A 13,088-nucleotide genomic window follows, 5' to 3' on the forward strand; every position below is an offset into this window, starting at 1 on the left:
ACCACTAGTATCTCAAAATTGAAACTGGTAACTCTTGGGAGGCTTGCAAGGCAGTCCCGAGTTGTAGTTCAATTAAGGAGATACTATTCATCTCGGTCATGTACCCGTAGAGTTAACTACAGTACATATGTGCCTACACCTCGGACAATTCAACTGATAACAGAAGCATGTCGTGAGAGAAATATACATAGTATATTTGTAGGTTCCTGTACATAGACCTCCAGCCTAAATTCTCTTCCATTCGAGGAACAAGAATAAGGACTGGAGTGAAGGTGAAGTTTTCCCAAAGGAAGACTTCTACAGTGATAACAGGACACCGAAGACGATTAGTTCAAGCCGAACTGGATGTTCCCAAAACAGTATCCCTGGAGAGGCATTCACTCTCGGTGCTATCCATCCCGAATGGATTGACGTATGTTCGGTAAAATCCTAGGATTGAACCAAAACAGTCTCTCGGGTTCGAATTCCGAGGAGTAAACTCCACCGAATTCCTCTTATTTCCTTGTTTCATTCTGGTATAACCAAGAAGTAAAGGGAAAAATAGAGAGGAGGATTGACTGTTATTGCCCGTTCTTCTCTATCCCGGGGGTGACCGCCTACTGAGGCGACAGACCGTCAAGTCCATCTAGGCTCAGCCCCTCCCGAGATATTCTTCCTTCAGCAGCAGTAATTCCTTTGAACGCTAGAAATTCCAGGAATACGAGCATTTGGCGAGATTCCCAATTATCGAAGTAACAATTATCAGGAATTCTTGTCTTGTCCACTCTGGACCGTGGTCTCGCCCAAGTGTTTGCAGATCGTAGAAGACAAAAACACTCGGCGAGTGCTAGAAACTCCGAAGAATTTAACCACTCAGCAAAACCCCCCCCGAATTTCGTCAGACGTTCATCGGGTGGTGGTCCTCTGATTCCAGTAGAAATTGAGGAGGAATGGGCAAGATCCTTCCTCAACGACGGGAACTTACGTCCGGTAGGACCCGACGGTCCCTCCAGGAATGCAGTCCCCGACGCGGAATCCTACGGAGAACACTCTGCAGGATCCCTTCCATTCCCGTCGCAGCCATAGGAAGACATGGAATGGGGGAGGAAGATTGGACGCTCTCGCTCGCCTTGCCAGTGGAACTAGCAGTCGGAGAAGCGAGTTACGGGCAGCCATCAACCTGCGGTGATGGCCGCTCTGAGTCTATGAAAATGTTACCGTCTGGAGAAAACGTTTTCCCGAGGAGGGTTACGAAACTCGTACTGTAGGCAAAATGCCTGCTGCCACCATGACTGTCGTCTGGGTGTGGCTGAGCGTGCACCTGACAGGAGAGAGCTGATACCATCCTCCGACGCATCCCAGTCCATGTCGAGGTCGAACCCTCTCAAGAGGACCGAAGGGGGAGCCCACACCGGTCTCTGAGTGCGCGATCCAGCGGGACTGTCATGTGAACAGCGGTGATGGTCACTCCATGAGTCTAGGAAAGCATCATCATCCTCGCCAGCCCCCATGATCTCCTCCAACCACTTGAGTGTAAGATCTGTTTGGTCCCAAGACCGAACCAAGCTCATGGCCGGACCATAAGAAGTGCATTCATCACGGTCACTCCTGTTCGCCTCGTTCCTCCCAGTGTAGCACGAGGAGGTTGAAGGGACAGGTGAGGGAGATCTGACGCTCCTACCTTGCCTCCTAGCAGAACCAGTAGGCTGGGAGGACTGCAGGCGATCGCCAACCCATGGTGTTGATCGAGCTGCAGGTCTGGACCAGCGGTCTCCTTTCGGAGACACGCTGGACCGAGGACGGAGCATCGGTCTCGTGCGTCAGGGGAGCTGCTACAAGCGCTCCTACCCTGCCCACCAGCAGAACCAGTAGGCTGGGAGGACTGCAGGCGATCACCAACCCACGGTGGCGATCGAGCTGCAGGTCTGGACCAGCGGTCACCTTGCGGAGAAGCGCTGGACCGAGGACAGTAGCGTCGGCCTCGTGCGTCAGGGGAGCTGCTATCAGTCGTGCGAGCCGTCTGGTCCTGGTGGGAGCGACGGTCGGGTGACTGGTAGTGTCCACTAACGCGGTGTGAGCAAGCACTGTCCTCTCGACATGCCATGGTACCAGGTCCAGGCGAGGCTGGACCAGGGGGGGGGGGGGGGGACCTCTTCCCAGCTTTGCTACGTGAACATTCTGGTGGGAACATCATGCCAACCCTGGGTACCGGACGATCGTTGTGAGAGCGATTGCCGGTCTGGCGAGTCACCTGAGCGACTCTTACCATCCTTCCGCTCTGTGCGGGGGGGGGGGGGGTGGGGGGGTGGGGGGGGGGGGGGGGGGCACCTTCTTCTTCCTCAGCTAGGGGGCCTTGAAAGTCGAAGGGGAAGAGGCGGCAGAAGACGATGACACCTTCCTCTTCTTCCTTACTACTTCGCCAGCTTCCTCAGTACAACCGACCAGTCCTCCATCCAGAACAGAGTTGGGGCAGTTGCGATAGCAACACGGCCCAACTGCACCTGTCCGGAGGGACCTGCAGGAGCAGCAGTGGAGAGAATGCTTCTTCAAGGAAGGTTACGAACTCGCACCTGGCAGGCAAAGCGTCTGCCACAACCGAGACCGTCATCTGGGTGGGGCTGAGTGAGCACCTGACAGGAGACAGCCGATACCGTCCCTTCGACTCTTCCAAGTCCTCATCAAGGCCGAAACCTCTCAAGAGGGCTGGATGGGCAGCCTTCACCGGTCTCTGCGTGCAAGGTCCCACTGGAACGTCACGTCAACCCTGGGTACCAGACGATCGCTGCAGGAGCGATCGCCGGTCTGGCGAGAGTCACCTGAGCGACTATTACCATCCTTCCGCTCTGTGCCTGGGTCCTGACACGGTGAGCGTAATCAGCAGCCTGAACCTTGGCTGCACGGTGGGTGACTGTACAAGAGGAGGTACCAGCGGTGGCTGGTACCTCCATGGTCCTCGTCTTCTTCTTCCCTGAGGAAGGAGAGATGGGCCCCCTTTCCCGGAGGAATGGGAGGACCAGCGGAAGACCCACCTGTCTCACTGGAGTGAGACAGACCCTTAGAAGTCCCATGACGAGACTTCTTGGGGGGAAGACCACCTTCTCTTCTACGGCAAAGCCTTAGAAGTCAAAGGGGTGGAGACATGAAAATATGATAATCTCGAAGAGGAGGATGACGACACTTGATGAGCTCTCTTCCTCTTCGATTCCTCCAAATTTTGCCAGACTTCTACCATTGGGAATAGATAAACATCACAGTGACATAACTCCAGGGTAGTAGTGGTAAATGAATATGATTATCAGGAGGGGATCAATACACACACTCGAGGATCGGTTTCACAAAATGATATGAGTCACAGGTGCAATTCCAAGGTTAGGATAACCAATACGAAGAGCTATCTAACCAATACTGCTGTAAACACAATCACCACTGTTAGTCTGTAAAATAAGGAAAAAATGATTAAGTACTAAGGATAGTACTCCTCTCGCATCCAAGGGCACCGCCCTCCGAAGTGAGAGGAGATCCCCCAAACATCAACACCACACGCCCCTTCTTCTACGTTCGTCCGATAGTCAGTTAAAGGATGAAGGAGAACAGAAATTACCATAAAAACAAAACAAGGACAAAACTTTGAAGTTCCCCTCGGTAATTCCCATGTCTAATCCTCACGTTAAAGACATATCTCATCCTCATGTTAAAGGGCGAAAGAATGTAAATATGTTGGCATACCTTTGCCGCCGACTCTTAACACAAGTAGAGAGGCGGCTATAAAGGCTATCACAAAAAGTGGGTTTGTATATCAATTGAATTTAATATTAATATCAAACACCGTACTATATACATATATTTATTTAAAAACAAAAATAAACCAGAAAGATCCCACCAGGATAAAAGATCCACGACCAGTCAGCCAGAGCTCACAAACACACGTCTTCATCGGAAGACAGCCGAAAGCAAAGTGGAGTGTTTACATCCGGACAGGTTAGCCTACCCGCCTGCCACACGGTAGTCACTGCCTAACCACCTTGTTCAAGAATTTAACGGCCGTAATTCCAGCTACGCTGAAAGTAATTCCTTATGTACAGGACCGAGGGTTTGTATATCGTGTAGGAACAAATATGAAATGTATACTACTACTGATGTACAATTTAGTATAAAACAACTCTTCCAAAATTTCTGAAATGCAAAATAAGCTTTTGAAATATGAAATGTATATTACCGATGTATAATTTAGCATCATATAAAGGAAATGTCTATATCTACTAACTATAATGATAGATGATGATAAATCTACACCGCAACATAATATTAAACTTCTTAAAGCAAGGAAAAATGATCACAGACTCACCTGCAACTTCGTCTTACGGACCATTGCATTTGATGTATTCTCTTCACTGGAGTCAATGGCAACAACATTCAGGTTATACTGTAATGTCAATGATGTGCTCAAGTATCCTTTACCACTTCCTAAATCAACAATCCAGTCAACTCCACAACCTAGAAAACAATACTTACAGGTCATCATCATCATCATCACTATTGTTATCTTTTTAACATTAAATTTTTCCTTTACCATTTTAGGGTTTTTCTTTATAACATGAAGATTATGTACAGTGGAGGCCCCATATTCGCGTTCTCACGCATTCACGGATTTCTCTCCGGAACATTTCCCCTGCATTATTCACGGAAAATTCACCTATTTGCAGTATTTTTCTATGAGAAATAGCCACAAATTCCTGTTTTTTATATCAATGTCATCATAAAATGCACTTTTTTGGGATAAAACTTTTATAAAAAAAACCAGGTATAAGAATTTTTAGTGGGTTTTTCTTGAGTTTTAACTAGCAAAATAGGCTGTTATTAGCGTTTTTATAGGGGTTCCAACTATTCGCGGATTCTAACTATTTGCGGGGGTCTGGTACGCATCCCCCGCGAATATTGGGGGTCCACTGTATTCAATTTTCTCATTTCTTACAATGTTTCCACAATAAGGATATGAAAGATAAACTATGAGCAAACACTGTCAAACCTTCAATATGTTTTCAAATGTGTTAGATTACAGTGGACCCCTACCTATTTGTGGTTCCGGATTCACAGATTTCTCTATGGAACATATACAGTACACATTATTCGGGGGATATTCACCACTTTGCAGCATTTTTCACTGTGAAATATTCACTACTAATTACTGTATTTACATATTATTTTCATGACAAAATGCACCGTATGTGATAAATCTATTAAAAAGCATTTTCAGAGAAATTTTTGAGGTTGAATTATCAAAATGATATTTTTATGATAAATAAGGTTTTGTATATACTTACCCAGTAATTATATAGCTATTGTTTCCAACGTTCGACAGCCTATTTCAAATTTCGTGGGTAGCGCTTCGATTGTTCAGTGTAGACGTAACAGTGCCGTCCCCAAATGGCAATACTAGGAACAAAGCAAAGCACTTCATTCTGTTTCATGCTCAATATCCATCAGAGGGGAGGCGGGTGGGCTCTGATCATATAATCACTGGGTAAGTACAGTGGAACCCCCGTATTCGCGTTCTCCAGATTCGCGGACTCACACATTCGCGGATTTCTCTGGGGAACGTTTCCCTGCATTATTCGCGGAAAATTCACACATTCGCGGTATTTTTCTATGATAAATATCCACAAATTCCTGGTTTTTTTGATGAATTTCATCATAAAATGCACTTTTTGTGATAAAACTATTAAAAAACCAAGTATGAAAATTTTTAGTGTGTTTTTCTTGAGTTTTAACTAACAAAATAGGCTGTTTTTAGCATTTTCATAGGGGTTCCAAACATTCGCGGATTCTAACTATTCACGGGGGGGTCTGGTACGCATCCCCCGCGAATACGGGGGGACCACTGTATATACAAAACCTTATTATATCATAAAAATTATACAGCTGACTCCAAATTGAAAGGAGGTGGGGTCATGGACATAGTCTACTTCAATATATTATGATGTCATGTAATGAATTTGAAAATAGAAAAGTTGCTAGCATTGAAAAAAAAAAACAACGCATTGAAAAAAAAAAAAAACCCACCGGACTCCCTTCAGTTGAATCAGCCGAGTCGTGAGTCGAACATCGATTGTGAGTTGCATCAGCCGAGTCGTGAGTTGAAAATCAACAGAGTGGGAACAGCCAAGTTGCGAGTCGAACGTCGACTGTGAGTCGAATCGGCCAAATCATGAGTAAAAAATTGACTGAGAGTCTAATCAACTGAGTCGCGAGTCAAACATCGATTGAGTCTCGAACATTGATTGTGAGTTGACTTTTTCTGAGTCTCGAGTCGAACATCGACTGTGAGGAGTCGGACAAACATGACTAAAGAGTACGAGGCTTCATCGACTAAATAATACCTCTTCAGAGGTCAAGACACCAAAGATTAACGCCATCGACGCGATCTGTTAGGTGACGAACCACTGGAATAGAACGACAACTGTACACTACGATACACCTGTTCAACGGCGTTCGGTTGAAACCTATAACTCACAACAGATTCAACCGAGGGGTGAAAAAAAAGACACTCCTCACTACACATCCTACAAGATGCCTTTTCAATGGCTGTCTGCCGATATCTGGGAAAAGCTACAGGTTCAACAGAACGCCAACCCCCTAGGACTCCCTTCAACTACCAGTATGTCCTCTCTTAGGCAGATGTTGGCCATGAGAAGGAGCAGGACAGTGACTTTAAGTCTAGGATATCCAAGGGGCCAGATAGTCACCTCCTCTGACACATCCAGAAAGACACCTTTCCAGCGGCTGTCTGTCGATACCTGGGACAGACAGCAGGTTCGACTGAGGGGGCGACTACCTGCATGCAACCCCCGACCTCCCTTGGACCTCCGGTATGTCTTCTCCCGGGTGTGGGGGAGCGGAACAGTGACCTTTGACAACACTTCACTGTTACATTGGTAATTCATGATAATCGAAATAATAGCTGCCAAAGGCATGGGAAGGAAGCAATGTAGCTAGACGCAGGAGCAAATGACAAAGATCAGAGGAGTAATAAGAGAGAATTGGTGTTAGGTTTGGGAGGTGAAGGGAGTCGGCAGACGACAGACGAGAGGCGAGATGCCTGCGCATCTGGTAATCTTAGTTACTGATTACTTTCATGAAAATAATCGATAAATAATTGATTTTTAACTACATACTTTACTATAGGGAATACTGGCACTAGGCCTGAAAACATTCATAATATATGAATACATCAGCCTTTCATATTCAGACATGCATTTAAACACAACGTAAATGAATGCATAACTCCAAGATAATAATTATTTATATCAACAAGCCATTTTTGCATTAAGTATCAAAGCCAATCTGACTCCAGTAATGTAAAAACACTGCTTTTATTCTCCAATTAGTGATGAAGGAATTAAATATTATTTACAAAAATATGAAATAGCATTTCATGTCCGTATTCAGATGTATGTATATAAAATACAACTTACCCTCTACATACTATACAGTGGACGCCCCGTATTCGCGTTCTCTGGATTCCCGGACTCACACATTCTCAGATTTCTCTCAGGAACATTTTCCCGCATTATTGGCAGAAAATTCGCACATTCGTGGTAATTTTCTATGAGAAATATCCACAAATTCTGGTTTTTTAATCAATTTCATCATAAAATGCACTTTTTGTGATAAAACTATTAAAAACCAAGTATAAAAATTTTTAGTGGGTTTTTCTTGAGTTTTAACTAACAAAATAGGCTGATTTTAGCATTTTTAAAGGGGTCCCAAACATTAGCGGGCTCTAACTATTACAAGGGGGGGGGGGGGGGGGGGGGGGGGGGGGGGGGGGGGGGGTCTGGTACGCATCCCCCGCAAATACGAGGGACCACTGTACGTGTGATTATATCACCAAACGTTTTCATATTAAGTCTCAAAGCAAATTCGACTCTAATATAAACGAATATTTACTAATAAACGATTACTCAAAAAGAAATTTTTTTAAAAATCATCATGAATGAAAGCAATCGCAATCAGTAACCAATTACGTGCCCCGCTAATTAACTCGAGCGGCCTGTGCTCAAGTCTAAATAACTCGAGTGGCTGCCTGTGCTCCAGAGCCAATGCTATTGGCTTAAATGTGAAAACGTACACAATTGCGTGACGCCAGGAAAATACCTCCGTACGCCGAGGCCATGTAAGCCTTCTCTCCCAAAGCCTCCCGAGCCAAACATTAACATCATTCTCTCCTTAATACTTTCAACCTCCACACTTTCAGTCTCTGCAAAGGAAGGTGATGAGTGTCACAAGCATGGTAAACCAAAGACGTATTGGCCAATGAAACCGTTTGACTTAAAAGAATGTCTCAACATTCACAAATTACTTTAAGGTAACTATACTTATTGGCAGCTTGTGACTAATAGCCTATGGCTGGTAAACAACATCCCAAAAGCAAGGTACGTCTAACCTAAGGGAATCATGTAACCTTCACGAATTACTTTTAAAAGGTAATTATAAACCAGCGACTTGAACGTAGCCTAATCCCGGTAAGTAAATAATAAATGCAAAGGTTCTAAGACACAAGAATGGAATAACATTCAAGAATTATTTTAAGGTAATTAGTACCAGTGTCAGGCTAATGACCAATGGCCGATAAACAAAATCTAAACAAAAGCTTGGCCTAAAGGAATGATGTATAAAATCATGATTACTTAAGGCAATTATTAACCAACAACTTGCGCATAGCATAAGCCTGTTAAGTAACACTTATATACAAAAGTATAGGGCATAATTGAATGGAGTTACGTACATTCAAGGACCATTGCCAGAGAATACAAATATCCGGCTTGATGATACTCTCAATAAAACAAACAAAGGACAAGAATCATCCTGCTCTAAGGCTATAAATGCTATAACCGGAAAATAAGAACAAGCTGCTGTAAGCACTCGATGTTTAGTCAAGCGTGGCAGGAAAACAGAATGAAGTCCCTTGCTAAGTTGTTCCTAGTATTGCCGTTGGGGGACGGCACTGTTACGTCTACACTGAAATTTGAATTAGGCTGCCGAACGTTGGAAACGATAGCTATATAATTACTGGGTAAGTCTCATATACAAAATAGCAGTTCTAAGGATTTTTAGAGGGGTTTAACGTACAGGCAGTCCACGGTTATCTGCAGGGTGCTGATAAGCAAAAACCGCCATTAACCGGAACTCGGCAAGTTATGGTGCTTATGATGCCAAGTTCAGTTAAGGGGGCCGGCCAGCTAATGCCCTTTTTTAAGGACAGGACTTTGATATTCATACCACTTAATAAGGTGACTTGGGACATCTCCAAACCGCATATGATTTTCGCCTCTGACCTTCGGCTTTGTGACGCCAGGGCGATTTATCCCGAAAATAACCATTTTTCAAATTCTATCTCCTCCCTTGATATTCAATATTAAGACCTGGGATTACTACCATATATAGACCTGATGTAGACCTCCAATCGAATGGAGAGTTTTTTTTCTAAAAGTCATTTTTTTGCAAGATATGAATTTTTCAATATGGTAAAAAAAAATAAACCCTATAAATCAGGAGAAAAAAAATTTATAAAAAAAATACGAAACAAAAATTGGAAAAAAGGGCCCTATTTGATTGTTCTATAATATCTTTCTGAGTTATATACGAAATTCCAATGTTATAGCTTTAAAACGAAGTGAGAAGATAGATTTTGAAGGTCAATAAGTATAGTTTTGAGATACGGGCGTTCAAAGTTTTCCTTCGTATTTCTATAAAGACAATGTTAATAAATAATGATTATTATGAATGTATATTTCTTTTTTGTGCATTAATAAACCAAAACTATTTTATTTATCATAATTTAATCATAAATGATGATCCCTTTGCTCATATATCGCATCCTGGGGCACTGCTTGAGGCAAGATGGGGCACTCCTTCCTACGCAATTCTCTCTCTCCCCTTCACTAACTCGGCTTATTACAGCAAATTTTCTTCTTCTGTATACGTTAAGCGAGGGAATGTTTTTTTTCCTTGTATTTTCCTCTTTGGCATGATGAAATTCTTGCCCGAAACAAAGATAAACAAACGTAAATGGAAGAGAATGTCAAGAGGTGAAACTCGAAGGTGTACTCTTTTTTTTTTACAACAAGACAATTTAATAAATCATGATTATTATGAATTTCATATTCCATTTTGGGTTTTAAAAAACCAAAACTTTGTTATTTATCATAAATGAAGATCTCTTTGCTCAAAGATGTAGGCTTGGGCACAGTGTGACATGTGCTGTCAAGTAAGACGGGGGCGTTACTAAAGCAACCCTCCCCTCTCTCTTCACTAACTACGGTATATTATGATATTCTGTAATAATACTTGAGCGATTTTTCTTCGTCTGTATGTTAGCGAGATGTTTTCCTTGTCTTTTCCTCATTGGCATGATGAAATTCTTGCCGAAACATACATAAACATACGTAAAAGCAGGCGTATGTCAGAGGTGAAATGGAATGTGTAGACTACTCGAAGTCTGTGATCGCACTAAATCAGGACTGGACTTGGGTAGCTGAGCCTGAAGTCTCCTTCTCGACTCGGGGAATGTCTACAGATGCCATTTCTCCCAATTTCTTTGACAATAATTATCAAAATTTACAATAATAGAGGAAATATTGCATTTTCTTTGTACAGATCAATGTTTTAGGCTTATTGAGTTACTTGTTAAACTAATTACCCTGTAACTACGAAAGTAAGAGGAATTTTGACGAAATATTTGCGTATACGTATTCTCAATTGCCATATGAAGCTCCATGAATTTTTTTCATGACTGCATTTTTCGCCCTATACCTCCATATATAGGGGTTCCGGCCGGCCCCCTTAATGGCGTTAATAACCGGTTAATGGCACCTATGTTAGAAACTGGATTGCCAATAACCAAGGAAGCCTGTATTCAAGACTTTTAGCTTTTCTCTCTATGGGGGGTTGAGGGGGGTGGGGGGGTGGTTAGTGGGGGGGGTGGTAGTACACATCCCCACAAATACCGCAGGTTGACTGCATACAAAATCATACTCATAAATCCCTAAATCCCTTAAAATAGTACTACGAGTGCCTCACCTTTTGCAAGACGGCTTATAACCCTACTCATCGTCTCCACCTCGTGGGTTTTCTTCACAGACATTACTCCCTTCATCGGCAAAGTAGCGACTTCTTGGGGTCCATAAATTTCCAGAATCTGTTACAAAATTAATGAACAACAAGATCAGTTTGCTTCATTATTCCCTTTTTTGTAGGAAATATTATCCATTAGTTGTCCTATCTTTATCTTTATCAGTGACACTATTAAATGGTATAACCACAGTCAGGTATATTCTTTTTCTTCACTGACACACAAGTATATACAAGACTAGATTTACAAAAACAAGACCCCAGAGTTTTGCTTACACCTCAAAATTCAACATGTCTCACAGCAAATTATTACTCTATATCATTTCTATTTTTAACTAAGTTGTAATTTACATTAATAATTAAATTGGAAAGATTTATTTTCAAAATGCATCACTTCTAAGAGTATCCATGCAAAAACTGCTCATATGTGGCTGATAAGTTACAAAAACCTGACATGCTGAAGTCTGCTAAACTGAAGAGCTATTGCTGTAATTTTCTTACATTTCTAACTTTACTATTTAAAATCTGCTGATCTGAAAATATATTTTCTTGAAAAATGCATGGGAATTTATTCCCTTCAGGTACATATTATAAAGGGAAACTGTTTCTAACTTCCAACATTCTTGTTTTTGAAAAAAGAAACCCACAAAATTACTGAGCATAACTTGTTTACTTGTATTTATATAGTATTTTTCTAAGCACTCGAGTACTTTCAGGCGCTATCTGTGGCCCTTTCTCAAGAGATGTGTAGGTCGCCAGACTGGGTCAAGGCCCAGCAGTCTGAAAACCTACACATCTCTTGAGAAAGGGCCACAGGTAGGGGCTGAAAGTACTCGAGTGTTGAGTAAAATAATAATTACAAGTAAACAAGTTATACTCAGTAATTCTGCAAATTTCTTTTTCCATCTTCAGAAGAAAACTGAAAGAAGTTTTTATTTGATTCTTGTTTTTAATGAGAATTTTCCATATAACTAATACATAGTAAGTTTATTTACCTAGCCCCATTGGCCAAAATTTTTACCTTTGAAATGGCTGGCTTGAAGGTCTGCAAAAGCTTCTACTTCATAACATTGTATCTCCTGCATAACAAATACAAGCTTGTAAGAGTTCTTTCTTTCAGCCAACCCCTATAAAAATTCACAATTCTAACTCAGTCTGGTTAAACTGCAAATCAAAGCCAAAGGGTACAATTTCCTAAAAGTAATTTTCTGGAAGTAAACAAAATATTTTAGCAAGAAGTTTTTACATTACCTCATCTACTGGTGTGAGCACTCCTAAAGAAGAAAGCGAATGCTGTCGAATGGCAGACAAGTATAAGGACAAACTGCTTGCTGCTATACTTCCGTTGCTATCAACAGGATGATCTCCTAAAACAAAAAAATTTTGTAAAAGCTTATATACAAATATTCAACAATTAAAAACAAAATGGAATTTTGAGTCACACATAAGGACAAAGCACTTTATTTAAAAATTTAGATGCATTCTTCAAGAAATATAAAACATACTTCTTTACACTTACAAATTCAGACTTTCTTCACCTAAATGATATGAAATATTACCTCTACAAGGAATGTGTGGTAACTGCAAACCTCAGTAGTTAATGAGGCACACTTAGTACTCTGACCTGTTGTCAACTAGACAAAAGTTGGAACTTAACGGTACCTGTCAATGAGAAACCACAAAACACAAACTTCAAGCAACAGTTAGCACCAGGTAAGAAAAAGGTTGATAATATAAACTGGAATTTTAATATCCCTGACTTTAAGATTCTTTGTGAGGTGAGCAGAGATCAAATAAGGGCAATTTAGGAGGTACTTGGGAAACTACTCTTGTAGCGGTACTTAGGGAATTACTCTTGTAGTTATCACCAAAGAGCCTACTGGGAAAGAATCAAGTGCTATCCCTATCTGCAGATTCTAGGCAAGCAACCTTCCAATTATTCACGCATTTAAGTCAAGGAAAACTGAAAGGAAGAGCAA

General features: G+C 42.0%; 1 protein-coding gene across 5 annotated transcripts in view; it reads right to left on the reverse strand.

The window, feature by feature from the left end:
* The window catches only part of LOC135203498 (probable methyltransferase-like protein 25), a 60,921-nt gene that overhangs the window by 15,914 nt on the left and 31,919 nt on the right, over nucleotides 1–13,088 (reverse strand). For 4 of the 5 annotated variants that reach the window (XM_064233225.1, XM_064233227.1, XM_064233224.1 and 1 more), the window contains exons 3-5: nucleotides 12,361–12,476; nucleotides 11,059–11,176; nucleotides 4,325–4,473 (exon numbers count right to left, since the gene is read on the reverse strand). In XM_064233225.1, coding sequence (XP_064089295.1) covers nucleotides 4,325–4,473; nucleotides 11,059–11,176; nucleotides 12,361–12,476 — 383 coding nt within the window. Of the gene's footprint in view, nucleotides 1–4,324; nucleotides 4,474–11,058; nucleotides 11,177–12,360; nucleotides 12,477–12,668; nucleotides 12,734–13,088 lie in introns of those variants that run through there. The other variant, XM_064233228.1, reaches the window with a different exon arrangement.

Source organism: Macrobrachium nipponense, chromosome 36 (genome assembly GCF_015104395.2).
Source record: "Macrobrachium nipponense isolate FS-2020 chromosome 36, ASM1510439v2, whole genome shotgun sequence".
NCBI classification, from domain to species: Eukaryota; Metazoa; Arthropoda; class Malacostraca; order Decapoda; family Palaemonidae; genus Macrobrachium; species Macrobrachium nipponense.